Source organism: Cydia fagiglandana, chromosome 8 (genome assembly GCF_963556715.1).
Source record: "Cydia fagiglandana chromosome 8, ilCydFagi1.1, whole genome shotgun sequence".
Lineage (NCBI taxonomy): Eukaryota > Metazoa > Arthropoda > Insecta > Lepidoptera > Tortricidae > Cydia > Cydia fagiglandana.
The window spans coordinates 18,520,905-18,539,710 of NC_085939.1; the positions used below are offsets into that span (position 1 = coordinate 18,520,905).

General features: G+C 40.4%; 1 protein-coding gene across 1 annotated transcript in view; it reads left to right on the plus strand.

Annotated features, from left to right (window-relative positions):
• Positions 1–13,312, plus strand: part of LOC134666800 (lipase member H-B-like) — a 30,160-nt gene extending 16,848 nt beyond the window's left edge. Inside the window, exons 2-6 of the mRNA XM_063524098.1 lie at positions 9,469–9,644; positions 10,154–10,284; positions 11,105–11,286; positions 11,879–12,031; positions 12,954–13,312. Coding sequence (XP_063380168.1) covers positions 9,469–9,644; positions 10,154–10,284; positions 11,105–11,286; positions 11,879–12,031; positions 12,954–13,306 — 995 coding nt within the window. The 3' untranslated portion in view covers positions 13,307–13,312. The remainder of the gene's footprint in view (positions 1–9,468; positions 9,645–10,153; positions 10,285–11,104; positions 11,287–11,878; positions 12,032–12,953) is intronic.
• The last annotated feature ends 5,494 nt before the right edge of the window (positions 13,313–18,806 follow it).

An 18,806-nucleotide genomic window follows, 5' to 3' on the forward strand; every position in this document is an offset into this window, starting at 1 on the left:
TTTTACACTCGTATAAGTATAGTAGTGTAATAATTTCTGAAAATAAGTGTATTATAACACTAAAGGAATATATGACAGTTACAGTACAGGTTTTTTATTTGTTATACGGATCTCTAAAGAGAATTATAACTTATGTACGGAGAACCGAAATACAGCCAAACGAATACAAATATTCTATTATAAAGCTGTTTTAATTACAAAAGCTGTAAAAGACACTCCATTTATTACACAGCACAGCTACTAAGATTATAATGCTCTCCAACTATCCTGTAGGCTGTTTAAAAATTGTCGCCATTTTACAATAAAAAAAAAACGTATTTGTAAATATAATTAAAGAAATACTTGCAAATATTTAGCAGACTAACGCCGTGTTATGATTACCAGCTAAAATAAATTGTTTAGCCTTAGAATTAATATTTATAAATATTTTTGATACTCTAACCTTAAAAACAAACAGTAACTTTACCGATTTTTGATATTTTCCTTATGGTTTCTCTTTGTTATTTTGCAGGCGCGTAAATATTTTGCCAGAAAAGATACACAGGTTCACAATAAATAATAATCGGCACTTACCAATAATTTAATATTCCATTCAAGTCCTGTATAATATTTACTTTTACTTTTACCATCCACTATAACACTTTATTGTCGCCATTACTATATTACGAATTAACAAGATTAAAGACATTTTAGTTTCTTAAATTATTATTATTCTCTTGTAATTCTTTCTTATAACTCATTTAAAACTTATATTCTTATATCGTACTTATAAGAGATTATCTGTAGTGTTAAGGTTTCCTGTTACACCGAAATATAGCTGTAATGCAGCTATTATGCAGCTTATGTATTGCTTATACAGCTACTCTACAGCTCTAATAACGCCAAAGGCTGTATAATTTGGGCCCTTTTTTTACTTATAAGGGCTGTATAAGCGCTTATACAGCCTTTGTACAGCCTAACTGTACAGCTTATAGTATACAAATAAACTTTAATACAGCTTATATACAGCTTGCAATGCTACTTGGGCAGTGATGACTTACGGCTCCGAAACGTGGTCTTTCACTATCGGCCCCATCTCAAAATTCAAAGTCGCTCAACGAGCTATGGAGAGGGCTATGCTCGGAGTTTCTCTGCGTGATCGAATCAGAAATGAGGAGATCCGTAGACGAACTAAAGTCACCGACATAGCCCACCGGATTAGCAGGCTGAAGTGGCAATGGGCAGGCCACATTGCGTGCAGAGAAGATGGCCGATGGAGTCGAAAAGTGCTCGAGTGGAGACCACGGACTAGCAAACGCAGCGTAGGACGTCCACCCACAAGATGGACGGACGACCTTGTTAAGGCCGCCGGAAGACGCTGGATGCGGATCGCTTCCAACCGGTACGAGTGGAGGTCCAAGGGGGAGGCCTATGTTCAGCAGTGGACGTCTTATGGCTGAGATGATGATGATGATGATGAAGGTCTACAAGCAAATATCAGCCTTCGTGAATTAAGTATTGTAACCTTAGTCACAGAATAGTAGTACAGTGGAACCTCGATAGCACGGATCTCAAGGGAAACGCCAAAACTTCGTGTTAACGAGGTTTTATCTTATAGAGTGCATCGACTTAGAGAGGTTCTTGTAGGTTTTTGTTAGTCTTAAAAACACATTAAAATTCGTGTTAGGCAGGTGATTATACATAGACACGTAAAAATACAGTTTCTTTTTTTTTGAGTTACAGAGGTTCGTTAGTAATATCGATATAGATGTGGTAAAACAATACGACTATTTTTTCTAGTTGCATGGTCTCTCCGACCGCCAAGCGAACATCGCTTAGCGAGTACCTACCGCTAAGCGACTTTATCGTTGACAGCTTTTATCGCTGCGAGTAAAGAGTGCAAAGAGAGTCCTCGCCGGCAATGTGAACAGCCAGCGATCAACTATTAATATAGGTACCTATCTATTGTCTTTTACCGACACGGAATCTCTATCTTATCGCTTACACGCCCTTGGTGCTTGGACTAGTGCATATCCATACTTAATATTATAAAGGCGAAAGTGTGGCTGTCTGTTTGTCTGTCTTGTCTGTTACCTCTTCACGCTTAAGCCACTGAACCGATTTATTTGAAATAGGTATGGTATAGAGATTGGTATTATAGTCCCGAGGAAGGACATAGGATAGTTTTTATTCCAGAAATCATCCCTTAAAGGGGTGGAACTTTGTATGGGGACTTAACACAAACTGGACAACAAACTTTGTCAATAGGAACTGTCCCGCCCGCGCGGTGTAGCACCGGTGCTGGTGCACGATTTAGTTGGGTACATAGAGATAGTTTGAGTCCCGGGGAATGACAAAGGGTAGTTTTCATTCAAGAAATTACCCTTTAACTGATTGAATAAAATAATAGCTACCTACCTAAATTAATAATTCCACGCTGAAGATGTCGCGGGGAAAAGCTAGTATATATATAACAGAGATGAGCCACTGAAAATATTATTGATACACAATTATGTAGACACCTAACCTATTTTATATTAAGTAAGGATATATTATTATCACTGCCAAAATAAGGTTAAAGGTGCCGCCCTGTAGTAGTAGAAGGTATTGTGATAAATATTTTTCTTTCATATACCTATATACTATGGACATTCCTCGATGGCACCAAGTTGCAACCAGAAAGCGATGATCACACGGCAAATCAAATTCTGAAGACTATAGCAGCCACGTCAAAGGAAGATATACCTACCTATTCAAAGAATGTTTATTGATCCTATTTGAAAGCAATCCTACAATCATGATCATACACGCTATATTTGTTAAGATTGTTGTTATTTAATTATCCTGTGATTAATAATTTAATTTAATTTATTTAAGGCCAACTAAGGATCAATTTCGTCATTTTAATTTAAATCTTACAACAAATGGTAGGATACACGCACAAACTTATTAACTAACTACATATTTACAGATGATGGTGTAATAACAACAATTTTGACAAATTTGGCGTGTATGACCATAATTGTAGGATTGCTTTCAAATAGGATGCCATATACAGGGTGGAAAGATAAGTCGGGCCCTGGAGGGAAACTACCTTAAATCCTTAAGCTGGCTCATTTTACTTAAAGGAGACATTCCTTTATTTTTAAAAAGAAACAAAACTTGGTACAAAACAAAATTTTTATGGTAGCCTTTGTATTAGAACAATAATAATCCAACCAAAATTTCGGGTCGACAATTGAGTCCAGGCCTGCTACCAAAACCTGATGTCCTATTTAAGGTGAGGCGGCACTAAACATAGGTCCGCTCGTGCATGGAATACTGCTGCCACTGGCTATCAAATCTGCTGCAGACTTTTTTTGGTCCGACTATCAGCTGGCAGCCCTGGACTCGATAGAGCGCCGGGCTCATATACTTTTTGGCGATGGCTGTCAAATCAAAGTTACAAAGCCTCGATCATAATATCATCGCCGACGAGTTACATGTCTATCGGTGTTCTATCGGATATATCCTAGGGAGTGCGCAAAAGAATGTGTTATTCCCACTAGTTACCACCAAGTTCTTACCAGTGGTAACTACTGGGCATTTTTTCCCACCTTTTACCACTGGTAAAAAAAATCCCACTAGTTACCACCAACTCGGCTTGGTGGTAACTACTGGGAATTTTTATTCCCAGTAGTTACCACCAAAATATTGTTAGAATTCAATACTAATAAAAACAGTATAAATAGTTTAGTATAAATGTAGCGTGCTGAAATAAATAATTATGTGTCGCTTAGTGATTCAGTAAACTGCTTTAAATGTGATCAAAAATATTAAAACAGTTTTACCGGTATAAGTTTAAAAACTAAAATAGAAGAGTCTCATTCTAGTTAACTAGAAATTAACTTATTATCCGAATAAAATGTATCTTATTAACTGTAAATTGAATTACATATTTATACAAACGAACAAACCAATCAGTCAAAAACGGACAGAACTGATTTCGTTTTATTATTTAGAGCTACTTCATTTCGTTCTATTATAAGTATTATAACACGACGCAGAGCTGGAATATGTAGGTATTCATAATTTGTAGTCAGGCTAAATAAAAGGGCATGGTTGTTATTAAAACCGCTTAGGGCGCGCTTCGGATGGGCTGACGGCTGACTGCTCGGACTAACCAGCGTAGGTTCGCATTCCAATTACGCTCGGGTACATCGCTCGGTCATGTTACGCTGGTTGGCTCGATTGCTTTTAAACACCCACGCTAGTGGGACGGTAATAACACTCTACCAGTGGGGCATCAGTAGTCAGAGGGTACACTTCTTTTTTTTTATTTAACTTTTATTCTTTTGGAAAATATGTTTATCGGAAGACCGTGTAAGTAATTAAAATCGCATAAAACAACCTTAAATTGAGTTTTGAGAATTGTACGTTTGTATAAATATGTAATTCAATTTACAGCTAATAAGATAAATTTAATCCGGATAATAAGTTAATTTCTTCTTAACTAGAATGAGACTCTTCTACTTTAGTGTTTACGCTTATACCGGTAAAACTGGTTTAATATGTTTGATCACTTTTAAAGCAGTTTACTGAATCACTAACTGATGTATAATTATTTATTACAGCACGCTACATTTATCCTTTAGTATTTATACTGTTTTTATTAGTATTGCATTCTAGCAATATTTTGGTGGTAACTACTGGGAAAAAAATTCCCACCTTTTACCAGTGGTAACTAGTGGGAATAAAAATTCCCAGTAGTTACCAGTGGTTTACCACAGGTGGGGATAAAAATCCCAGTAGTTACCACCCGTAAGAACTTGGTGTTAACTAGTGGGAATAACCCAAAAGAATTGCACGACCTGATCCCACCTTTCCCTTTTCATCATCGGACGTCATAGAGGTACAATAATACACCGTGTTTTTTTTTATTTCCGTTAATTTCAAGGGTGCATTCCTGAGCTTAAATCAAATTACTTTCTCAAAGACACCAATATTCTAATTAACTCAATTTCGGAGATAATCAATAATTTATTTTTTTCCTATAAGGCCTCTACAAGCGTGTACACTTGCCTTAGTGCCGGTTTACATATTGATAAGTGTTTAAGAATGAGTTCATACATCTGCTATTAAACTTAAGTACAATCTCGGTCGATTTATGTTCAAAATAACATTGACATGTCACAGATTTCAATTGTTTGGTTGAGTTAAATGTAATGCCCGTGTTACTACAACGCTATGTGCTACATTTAATTACTTTTTAAAACTTAATATTTCTACAAAAAAAGGAAAAAAAGATTTTTTTTTAATTATCTACGCCATTCAGTTCTCTTAAGGTGGCCACTGACGAGCCTTCCAACAGTCCAAATAGCGTGGCTGCAATCCAAAATCGGTCCGTGAATGTCAAACACGTACAATGTTTAATATTAGGATGCCTTCCATTTGGATGAATCCATTGTAACGGCATCCATTTGGAAGGCTCGTCAGTGGCCTGCTTTAAACGTACTTATCCATACCCCGAAGGTAACGGAATTCAATAAAAACACGGTGTATAGAGATGACACGGTGGTGGGGCTAAACGACCGAACCAGATGCACTTATGGCAATTTCAGTAGGAGTAGCAGAGAAAGCGGTATTATTGCTTGTCCTTGTCACAGTCTCACTTTTTGTTTGTTCCCCACCAAAATTTATTTATATGGTTTATGGTGGGCAACAAATAACCCGACCGAATTACGTAGATTGTTTTTGGTATGTTGTCAGGAATGTTAAAACGTGTTATTAATATTGTCGCTTTGCGAATGTTTTATCCCTCACGGAGGCACGCGTATAGCTCATCTATGTACCTAATACTAGGTCTATGTCGGACGTCCAGGCGGGAGGAGCAAAGCGACTGTACCCGTTCGTTGTTAATATTCTATAGTTGGTCAAGCAGATCTTGTCAGTAGAAAAAGGCGGCAAATTTGAAAAATGTAGGCACGAAGGGATATCGTCTCATAGAAAATTTGAATTTCGCGCCTTTTTCTACTGACAAGATTTGCTTGACCATCTATATTTGTCCGCACAAAACGATTTGCCTCATCTTTTTTGTAAGGACGATTAAGGAATGGAATGCGCTCCCGTCATCTGTGTTTCCTGGGAAATTTGACCTCGGTGCAGTGGCGTAACTAGGGGGGGGTTGGAGGGGGCACGTGCCCCGGGCGCCGTCCAAAGGGGGGCGCAAAAATGGGCAAAAGACTACCTCTCTGCCTTGCCAAAAGCACAGCAGCAGGGATACTTTCGTCAGTCGTATTTACCACCACTGTGAAGTGTGAAATGTGGATGGTAATCTGGCCCACAGCTCAAAAGAGAAAGCCGATCTTTTAGGTACTCCTATCAAGCAGAGGGATATTCGGCGGGAGTTACTATGCTTTCATTTTATAAGGCGAGCGGGCTGAGTGCTTCAGAGCTGTGTCCCATGTTAGCGCGTCTTTTCCGTCAGGGGTCTCCTGTCGGGAAGTTACCATCTTATGGACTGTCCAAGAGACTACCTATGCAAATGGATCGCTAGCCCTTTGTCCGGCAAGCACATATATGCCGTAGTAGACGGAACCTGCTCCAATAGCAGCTGCTGCTGCGTATCTGTCGGACGACAGTAGGTACTGGGGATTCCTATACAGGGTGGCTAAAAATAACTACACTCCCGTTGCTAGGGAGGTTTTGGGATTTTACTGAGCAACTTTTACTACGGGACCAACCCCGATCTCGCGAAAAAAAAGTTTGCCTTATAAAGAAAAAAAAAGGTAAAGTACAATGAGCTGTTGTCTGAAAAATTGTTTAACATGCTGTCTAACTAGGCAACTGCCATCGGTTACAGCTTGCCATCACTGCACCGCTCGCCGTAGGCAGAGTGTTTATCCTCACACCCTAGAATCTAAATGGTCGCGCTCTGTGCGGTTTAAAAGGAATTCCCTTCACAGCGGGCGGGAGGAAATTCGTCGAGAAAAGGGAGCTCATTCACAATAAGTTAAATAAGATTCCCTTTTCTCGAGAGGCTACAGGCTATGGTGACCTCCAAAAAAGAAGTGTATACGTTTTAAAATGGTCGGCAACGCGCATGTAATATAACACCCCTGGAGTGTAGGCGTCCATATGATGCGGTGACCGCTTACCATCAGGTGGGTCGTAAGCTTGTTAGCCACCGATGTACCAAAAAAACACATACAGGCCGTCCCAAGACTATGGGACCCCAAGGGAAAGTACCTTAAATATCGTAGATAGGATATTTTGCTGAAAGAAGACATTATTTTAATTTCAAAAACAATTTAAACTGCATTCATAGATTTTTAAATAATTACATGGTTGAACCGGGAATCGAACTCGCTGCACGAGAAAAAAATCACCTGTAGTTTTATCATACCGATCGAAAGGATTCATGATAAGGATTATTTTATTTCTCGTGTAGCGGGTTCGATTCCCGGTTCAACCATGTAATTATTTAAAAATCTATGAATGCAGTTTAAATTGTTTTTTAAATTAAAATAATGTCTTCTTTCAGCAAAATATCCTATCTACGATATTTAAGGTACTTTCCCTTGATGTCCCATCCCATAGTCTTGGGACGCCCTGTATACACTGTATTTGTCTAAGTTATATGTAAGTAAACTTTAATAAGTAACAAAGTGACCCTTTCGTTAGTTCATTTAGTTTGGGGGGGGGGGGGCCGCAAATTTGGTGCCCCGGGCGCCATATCCTCTAGCTACGCCACTGCCTCGGTGTCTTTAAAGCAAGAGTGAATAGGCTATTATTACTTACTGAGCCGGTAAGCTCCATCATCTTAGGCTCTGTTTTCACTTTCCATCAGGTGTGACTAGAGCCAATCCCCGTTTAGTTTATTATAAAAAATATATATACAAAGAGTACTATTGTATTATTTCAGTAGTTAGTGCCTATACCCAAAGTGCGACATAAAATAGTAGAAATTAAATAAACTGGAACTAAAAATCTTCGATACTAAATTGATGCCATTTTTTTAAGCATTTTATGTCAAAAAAGAGAGACAGTAACGTAGAAAGTGGCGCCCTTATTTATATTCTACTGGTTTTTGTCACTCTGTAATTTGAGGCAGGAAATAGGCAATATTACGCAAAACCCTGCGTTAATAGCACATCCCAGGGCCTACCGCGAAACACGTAAATCGAAATATCGTTTTCTGCCTCTATCACTCATGGCCATTCGATCGACAGAGAGGCAGATAACGAAATTTCGATTATCACGTTTTGCGGTAGCCTATCTGTAAACATAGGCACTGTAAGCAAATCACCTTGATGCATCAATGTCATAGTGAAAATTGTCAAGAAACTCGGGGGGATCAGGGCTTTGCACATAGCAAGACCGAGCCGGGCCCGCACCGTGCCATTCCCGAGCCCTGGTGATGACATAAAGGTGGCCACTGACGAACCTTCCAACAGTCCAAATAGCGTGGCTACATTCCAAAATCGGTCCGTGAATGTCAAAAACGTACAATGTTTAGTATTAGGATGCCGTCCATTTGGATGAATCCATTGTAACGGCATCCATTTGGAAGGCTGGTCAGTAGCCTGCTTAACGCTTTGCATAAAAAAGGAAGCTCCGGTAGCTCCGGCGGCCCAGCCACAGCCCGGTCTAACGTGAGTCATCCTAAACTGGAAAAAAACCGGAAAAAACGAAATTTTGTGTTGTTTTTTGTGTGTGCGATAAGCATTTGTTTTTTTCCGGGATTTTCATCCCTAATTCCACCCAGTAATAAAAACTGACTTTTCTAAATATGGTTTAATTACAACTTGCGTGAATAGGCATTTTTGAGCGTTCATAGGTGAATGTGTGGAGCGAGCATTATTTGACGTGTAGGTGTGGGTTCAACAAAAAGAGCGCTTGTCAATAAGGCGTTCGTGTTGTTAAAATTCAATTAATAATAGCCTTTATCGACCATCAACAGTGTAGTCCCCTTTTGATTGATGGAAATTGTCACATATAGTTCCACTACTCGCCGCCGCACCATGAATAGCGCTTTAGTTCATCTATCGCTCACAAGATGTCATTAATTCCTGTAAACGTATATATTGAAAAAAAAAAGCTTTACTCTATGCTATAAAATACCCTTTCGCACGTCAAAAACTCCAAGATGGTGCCCAAGCCCATGGACAAAAAAGTCTAGCGATAGTATCCATGCCTGTCAAAATTTGACATTAGCAATCCACAGTTAGGTGACAACCGAACCAAACCGACTTAACCGACCTACCCCGAGTTCAAAGTCATTATAAACCGTATAGTAGTAATAAAACAAAGTTGATTTTTTCTTACTTATTTTTCGATCACAAGTTTGCGATAGAACGCGATTCCATTGAACAATGCGATACAATCATCTGTTGATGTGATGTTGATTTGAAATGTCAGTTTTGCACAAGTGGAATAAGGCCCCAGTACCTATATATAGCTTGGTTTAGTTAACTGTATATAGCTCCTAGCTACCAAATATTTTTCCAGGCCCAGGCATGAATGCATCAACAGAGTTCACAGAGAAAACTCGGCGCTCCCTCAGCGCCGTGGTCATGAGACCGGCAGCTGGCTACGTCAGGAGCAGGGAAACCAAGTGCCGGCTCAGCGTGGCTGGAGCGGCATGCGCGGCTCGCTGGCTGGATCTGAGGAAGCGGAGAACACAGGTAAGGATTCCTGTAGGGAGAGTCTCCCTCATGGGGCCAGCAGCTGGCTACGTCAGGAGCAGAGAAACCAAGTGCCGGCTCAGCGTGGCTGGAGCGGCATGCGCGGCTCGCTGGCTGGATCCGAGGAAGCGGAGAACACAGATAAGGTAGGAAGGACTTTTGGAATCAGCTATGACAGAGAAATGGAAAACGTGAACGAAAAAAAATAACGGTGGGCCTTCTTTGGCGCAGGTAGGACAATACAGGTAGCCAGCTTGTAGCTAGGTTGTAGGTAGCTATTTTAGTATGATTCCAATTCTTCTTCTTAGTCGCTACGCTTTCCTCTGGCTTTTCCGTAGTAGATAGATGAATGAGGAGAGCTACAGCTGCCTTACTATAGCGCCATGCACTTGCAAAATAAGACATTAAGTAGATACAAAAATGAACTGAATAGGTATACTTTTTGTTGAGCAACTTCAACTAGGTACTGAGAAACTGTCCATGTAATAACCTACTACCAATGATTCCAGGTCCTAGTAGCCGGGTACTTGGACGCGTCATTCTCTCCCGTAGTGCGGTCGGTGGCCGGGGCGTATCTGAACCTGGGCCGCAACGTTATCCTGGTCGAGGTGTTCCCGCTGCTCATCCGGACTTATCCCATGTGAGCTGATTTAACCTTTTCGACGCCGTGTCAAACACAAAAGCTGTCTCTCGGAGCCACGTCACCCAAGTATCAAAACTGAAATTGAACTTTATGCATTTAATTTATGCATGTTGCTCTGTGGTCTGTGACCGATTAATCGATTTTTGGCGTTGAACCTGCGATGCGGATATATCGGTCATTGGTGTCCAAGAGGATTACTCACGCTAGACCGGGCCCGGCTCGGGCTGAGGCGTCCGATGTCATTTTCTATGACGGCTGATCGGTGATCACGCGGTGGTTTCAATAGAAAACGAAGCGGTGGAAGCTCCGGCCCGTTCCCGGCCTGGTCTAGCGTGAGTCATCCTTTATACATGTATATATGTTGATTTACACTAACACGATTTCATTCATACGTTTAAAACTGAAACAATTGAAATCAGAAAACATAGGAATTTCAACCAATGAGGGACAGGGGATTTTGTCTTTGTCTCTGGATAGTGCGAGTTGTTCGCAAAATCCGTGCAGACAGACATACATTGGCGTCAATTTTATAAAGGATGACTCACGGTAGACCGGACCGTGCCCGGGCCGAGGCGTCCGACACGTCGTTTTCTAAGACGGCTGATCGGTGATCCCGTGGCACTTTCCATGGAAAACAAAGCGCCGGAAGCTCCGGCCCGGTCTAACGTGAGTCATCATTAACACCCCTGTTTTTTGAGTCTGGGATCAAAAATTAGGGTACCGAATAGTTACACAATATACGCGATATAATCCGTTTCAATAGTTTTATTTTAGGGTACCTACCGAATGTCATAGTAAGTATTTTAAATACCGGCAGGGCAGCGCGCATCACGCGACCGCTGGGTCGACTTCTCGGCGAGTTCTTGGCTGAGCTGACTGGCCGCGGTCTACCGCCGAGCCGACTGGAGATATCAGGCGGTAGTCTGGGAGCCCACGTCGCTTACTACGCCTCCGTCAAGTATCGGGAACTGACGGGAAGGAAGCCTGCACGGCTCACGGGTTAGTATTTATTTTTTCTAGAGACTAGAGACCTGACGTGCCGGGCGGGTCGTGTTTATGCTCCTCCAGCTTCCCCGCCAGCGCGCCTCTCAGGTGACGCTTTGTCGTCAGGCCTTCGGTCCTCAGTCTCCGCTTATCAAAACACTTGACTTGGTAGAAAGCTTGGAAGCACTGCACTCTCGCAGCTCGGCATTTGCCCTCGGTTTAAATTAATGGGGTTACACGTAAAAGGGGCGAGTTCTTGGCTGAGCTGACTGCTGGGGGTGTACGAAAATGATAAGGTAAACGTACTGGTGCTCGATGCCAGGCCAGTAGATGTCATCTTGAAACTTAAGTCATTGTCAATAGCGGTGACAGCAAGGTGTCGTCTATTGGGCATTAGCATGTCGAGCACTAGTACGTTTACCTTACTAATTCAGCGGTGTCGCTCACGAATTTGAGCCAATCGTGCAGCCTAACGCAACTAGTTGCGACCAATCGCGCGAGTGATGCGAACTCATCGACCAATCGCGTTATAGCTGTGGCACACATCTGTACTGGCCCCAAGAATCCAGTCCTGAGATATATCAATGGTTTTTTTGTAAACCTACAGGTTTGGACCCGGCCGGCCCTTGTTTCCGCAACCTGCCACCCTGGGAGCGCTTCAACGCGGGCGGCGCGGAGCGCGTGGACGCCCTGCACACTAATATTGACGGGTTCGGTATAGCTCATCCTATGGGACACGTGGATTTCTATGCTAACGGCGGTAAGTTTAACCTGTATTACACTGAATACATGTGCCTAGTCTTGCACGTGCACAGATATACCGCTTGAGTGACGTGTGCGTGCACGGCTCTAACATTTTAGCGCACGCGCACTTGCACGTTTACGCACACGCAGCCCGTGTGCTCGGGCCTTTACTTGTATATAGTTTTTATCGACAAAATTGACAGATACACCGCCCGGTCCAGGCCGCAACAGTATTTCAGCTCCAGTTGCCATCCTAACTTAACCTTAATAAAGCTAATTCGTTATTGAATGAATTTATATTTTTATTTTTAAGTATTGAGGTACGAGTATATGAAATCAGTTAGGTCGAATCAGTTTTACGATTTTTTTAATAATTGACGGAGCCATGAGGGTTCGCAAGTGTCACTAGTTAGGTGTTAACCTTTTGGACGCCAATGACCGATATATCAGCACCGCAGCTTCAACGCCCAAGACTTATTAATTATTATTAATCGGTAACAGACCACAGAGCAACATAGACTTACGTGCATATGCATAAAGTTCAATTTCAGTTTTGACACTTCGGTGAAGTGGCGTCCGCGTGACAGCTTTTGTGTTTGACACGGCGTAGTGCGGAACATTAAAGTTGTATCCAGACGAGACAATTTTTCGCCAATCTGATGAAATTCTCCGATCGAACAGGGCCGTGCGGACGCAAATACAACCAATTTGATTCCCCGATCACATCAGCAGGTGCGGAGTTGCGGACACAAAAATGCCAATTTTCATAGTAGAACGCAAATTGGTGATTTAATTTGTGTACGTGTGGACGCTAGATGAGATTGACCAATTCTTTTCCTGAACAAATCGACTGATTTCGTCAGTCCCGTCTGGATACCCCTTAAACGTATTTTACCTTTTTTTGTGTTCCGACTCATCAAAGTTTCTACTTGTTCCAGGTGAATTCCAACCATCGATGGTAGGAGACTTCATCATGCCATGCTTCCTGCTCTGCAGCCACCTCCGCTCCGCCTTCTACTGGCTCCTAGCCTACGACAATCCCGACAAATTCATTGCAGTCCGTTGCGACACCATGGAACAGGCGCGCAAAGGAGACTGCTATAATAAACCCATAGTCTACAACTTCTTAGGGCCTAAGACTAACCATAGCAAGCCTGGGATATATTACCTGCCTACGTCGGAAAGAACGCCGTATTATTTGGGGGAAGAGGGATTGAGGAAGAGGAGATATGGACATAATGATTATTTGTTAAAGACGTCAGTTGAGCCGGAGGGTGATGTGATGGTGTGACATATAAAGATAATATGGAGTTTATTTTGTTAGTAACCCTTTATACCTACAGAAATTATAATAGGAAATTGTTAAAGGTTAGAAAATAGACTCGAATATAGTCACAATAAATAATAGTGCTAGGTACAGAAGGTTCACTCTCTAACAAAACGCGTCCATTACGACAGATATGAGCGCGAGCAGGCGTCCGTTCCGTAGCGGTGCGCGGCAACTACTATGGCTAGCCACATGTACTTGTAGCGATACGACGAAATCGCGGAGTGAGCCACGCCTGGTATGGTCCTCGACTACGTATGTAAATGTAAAGGCCTGTACACACAGAATGCGCGTGCGTAAACGTGCACGTGCTAATGCGCGTTGTAATATACAGATCCTTATGAGAGACGGCACACCGCGTGCGTGACATGTGCTTGCACGGCTCTAATATTTTAGCACGCATTGATTGACTGTATGAGCGCGAGCGCGGATTCTAATAGGTCTATGACTGTATGTAATAGGTTGTGTATGTTTGTGTCGTATGTTCCAACTTCGGCCGTAGCATCGAAACTACAGAGCCGATCTTCATGAGTGAGGTGTCATGGATTTGTTTATATGCGGGTAAATTACATAAAAAACAAAATAAAAACAAATACGGTTTATTGATTTTACAATTTGGTACACAATAATTTTGACTATTGAATTAATTTGCGTAGACACAAAGTTAGTATAGGCGAACGTATGCTGTCTTTTCAAATGAAAAAAAAAAAGATTTAAAAAGACTTCCATGAAACAGAAATTCATATTTTTAATGAAAAACAATTAATCATTTAATCATAATATAAAAAGTTATTGGAAAGTTCATTATAGTCGGTCTGAGGACTTCATAGATCTCTTTACATTTTTATTTAGGTATACTCAATAATATTGAGTCATATTATGACATTCAAAAAACATAAAACCCTACAAAACTGAAGTAAATACATCACAAAACGCCAAAACAAATATCGATTAATCCGAAAATACACAATTAATATCCATATTATGCAATAAGCATTCGAAATAGCTTTATACCAATAAATAGTACATCTAAAAATAATTCCTATCTATGCTTTAACTGAAGTAAAAATAAACACAGTCATAATTCATAATAATATTAAGACGCAGACGTCCACACCAAAATATACCTTAAGTCGTTTAGTTATTATAATATTGTACAGAAAATGTGATTTATAATACAGTTGCTCAAAAAGTGCTACTTTACGTAGCTGTTTAGCGTGCGGAAAGTTGGTTATCTCGAACTAGTGCTTTTTACTTTTCCAATTTTTTAAATTTATACTTGTTCCAATTCACGACTACTTATTGATGAGTGTTAATATTAGTTTCCTTTAAACGTCGTAATCAGCATAAAAACCTACCGTTAATGTAAGAATACGAAAAAGATTACATATTTCATATTTAATTACTTACCTCTTCATCATTATAACACGTTTATTTTTTAATATTCAATATTGAAAATTCCGTTCTTAATAAGTTGACTGAATGGAACGGAATAGCTGCCAAACGCCCATAGATATAATATACTTAAAGACGACGTCTAACCGAGCTGTCACTGTTACCACTTTTGTTTAGTGTACGATTAACAATGTTTTTCTTATTTTTTCGCAACTGTATTAAAAAACGTCGTTCGATACACGTGCGGAAATGTCATTCTTCACTCGTCCCGAGTCTTGCCACTCGCCTGCGGCTCGTGGCAAGATATCTCGATCTCTCGATCTCGATGCTCGTGAAGTAATTACATACCTTCCGCACTAGCATCGAAATGTACTATATCACTTTCTTTACATTATTTGTGACATTCTCAGGCAAAAGGAACCACCTTTTTCGAAAGGAATAAGAATGCTTTGAATCGGCGTCTTATGTTGCCTTTCGCTTGAGAATGACACATCTCATTTTGTGCTAAAATATTAACTAAAAATACAGTGCATGATAAAACAATTGATTCACCGTGTGTCAAAAACAAATTGTTTAAATTTATAACAGAACCGTAAAGGCCTGCGCACACCGGATGCGTGTGCGTAGACGTGCTCGTGCGCGTTGTAGTATACAGATCCTTATGACAGACGGCACACCGCTAGCGTGCGTGCACGCTGCCAACATTTTAGCGCATGCGCACGTGCACGTCAATGCACACGCACCCAGTATTTGACCTTTAAACTTGTTAAGTGATAAATTGATCATAATAACATATTCGCCCGCAACCTTCAGATCTCAATATAAATTTAATCATATCAATACAATTGATTGGATAATTAGGGGTTTCGGAAAAAAATGGTCCAATTTACTTTTTTCTAAAAATCATCAACTTTTGGGTTATTTAGACTGAGAATCACGAGTACTATTGATTGAGACAAAGAAAAAAAGTCTGCCCAGATTTTTTATAAAAATTTTGGGTGTCAGTTTTGTGACAGTCCGTACAAAATATATGTGAAAAAGCGTCACAAAACTGTTATTTTTTGTTGATGGATTTCCCATAAGTTGATGGATTTTCGAATAAAAGCAAATTGTACACATTTAAGTGAAAATGCCCATTTTCACGATTTGCCACTTACAATATATATTGGCTAAAATTCATGATTATAATTATAAATGATTAACAATTCATTGTTTAGAGTAGTTATAGGCCAGTTTAGCAAAAGCAAAATAGCGTTAACAAATCTACCAAGTAAAAAAAAGGATTTTTATTGGGCATCAAAAACCCAAAACCCAACACATTACAAGTACATTTAAATTGGAATAAATGGGTGGAATGTGAACAAAAATGAACTGAGCGGCAGATTTCTTATAATTTATAAGTTATAGATGTGACTTTCCAGTGAGAAGGGTCCACATGCACCATGCGCATAAGGACCCTTCTCTCGTGGAAAGTCACAAATGTACATAATTATTATTTAATTTAAATGGATGGCATATATCTAGAAACAAGGACCAGTCGGGGCGATTGCCCTAATTTCCTGCGCAAATATTTTTTGTTAATTCCTAATCACCTCTTGAGATACATATCAGCAATTTCAAAAATCCCCGGAATTACCCCACTTCGGGAGTGACTCGGAATCACCCCACCTTTATATACAATTTATAAATAACTTGGCTTTTAGACTGAGGTTGAATAAAAAATAATTCGATTAGTCTACAATTAGGTATATAAATGTACAAAAGTAGAAAGTATACAAAGTGATATGCCCTACAATCGTAGACGATTCGTGTATCACGGCTTATAGCAAGATAATCTCGTCGCACTAACAAATAGCGACCCCCCCTCCCCCCCGGCTTAGCACGGGTTACTCAAACCCTTAACAAATTATACACTTAAAACCTTCTCAATCACTCTATTGATAGGTGAAAACCGCATGGAGATTCGTTCAGCAGTTTTTGAGTTTATCGCGAACATACATACAAACAAACAGACAGACGCGGCGGGGGACTTTGTTTTATAAGGTGTAGTGATTGACAAAAAATCGCAACTATTAAAGAAAGGACACTTAGCACGAAGAATTTAGTACAATGACCCGCCTGTTTATCACACGCGCGTAATTATTGAAATAGGGAATATTACGCAAAACTCTGCATAGAGGGCGTCACTAGCACAATCACAAGGCCTACCGTGAAACACGAAAATCGAAAGTTCGGTTTCTGCCTCTCTATCACTCTTGCCTATTCAATCGATAGAGAGGCAGATAACGAAATTTCGATTTTCGCGTTTCACGGTAGGCCACCTGTAAACAAACCGCCTTGATGCATCAATGTCGCAGTGAAAACTAAAAAAAAACTGTTTAAGGCCTAGTACGTGTAAGTCACACTATGGTTTACTTTGTGCACTAGTGCTGCACTCTGGCGACAGAACATTGCAGTACCTAATACCCCCTATTGAAATAATCTATATCAGGCACAAGTCCCATATAGTGTTAGTATATAAAACATTATTTAGCTACCTATATCTATGTTAGTATACAGTTGTATTACTGCCGTCCATGATGCTGGCGGTCAATGACACTGCGAGCAGGACAGCATAATAATTATGCGCGTGCGACAGAGCTAAGCAATGGCGGGTTAACGTACGATATTCTGCGTGCTTAGCGTGCTTATATACTTTGGTAGTGATAGATAAATCTAGCTAGCTCTTTCTAATTAGAACAGTACATACAAGACAGGCGTCGTACTAACCGTTTAGATATGATTTTTTTTTTAATTATCAATGTTTTTTTAAAGCTGCCTTTTTTTGTGAGCAATAGTATTTTCGAATAGTACGGAAGATGTACAGTCGACGTCAAAGAGATCTTTACGACTAACGTTACAAAAAATTATTTACACGACTTTATTGTCATAGCATTTAGGTCGTGTAAACATTTTTTTGTTACTTTGGCTGTAAATTTCTCTTTGACGTCGACTGTACATATAATACTAAGTCTACGTTAACGATTAACCATTTATCAGCCACTAATTAGGGTAATTCGTCAGTAACTGGCCACTGTTTAGTAACTGGTCACACTAAACTAAAAATGAATTTTATTCACCTATAAACAGGATTAATTTTAATATAAGGTGGCTAGTTATTCAAGGGTGACTAGTTATTGAAACATACTAAAATTAATTCTGTTTATAGGTGAATAGAATTCATTTTTAGTTCAGGGTGGCCAGTTATTAGCCGGTGGCCAGTAATTGTCGATTTACCCTATTTGGCCACATTGGCCGTCAATTAGATGCTGACTATTGTCATTATGACAAGTGTAAGAATTTACTTCAATACTGCCAGAGCCAAAATGACAGACCAGAGCCAAAATCAAAGATCTATCTAAAATTTAACATTTACAATTATTATTTATTATCGTTGACTCTAAATTGACAGAGTTACAGTAACATGACGCGTTATATGTCTACACTACAGAGCACAGTAAGATGATGTAGTTATACACGGTGGCTAAAAATAACTGCATTCCTGTCGCCACGGAGGTTTTGGGATTATACTGAGCAACTTTTACTATGCGACCAACCCCGAAATCGAGAGAAAAAAGTTATATTTTAGCCATCCTGTATAGGATGCAATACCTGTTGGTGACAGCACAAAATAAATGATAGTACTAGTAGGTGCAGAAGGTTCACTCTCTAACAAAACGCGTCTATGACAGATATGACCGCTACGTGGCGCAAGCGCGGGCAGGCGTCCGTTCCATAGCGGTGCGTGGCAACTGCTAGACACCAAAACTGGTGTAGGCCGCATGTACTTGCAGCGACGCGACGAAATCGCGGTGAGCCACGCCTGCTATAGGGCACAGTAGGATGCAACAGTTGCAACACCTATGTTGGTCACTGTCCTATCTAGCGGTCCACAGCGCGGAGCCGGCGAGTAGCAGCTACCGTGGGATGTATTCCAGCGGGTACCACGCCACGGTCTCCTGTCGGAGGGGTAAGGTCTTTAGGCCTACTCTCTACAGGGTATCGTAAAATGATATAGTTCTGGAGCATT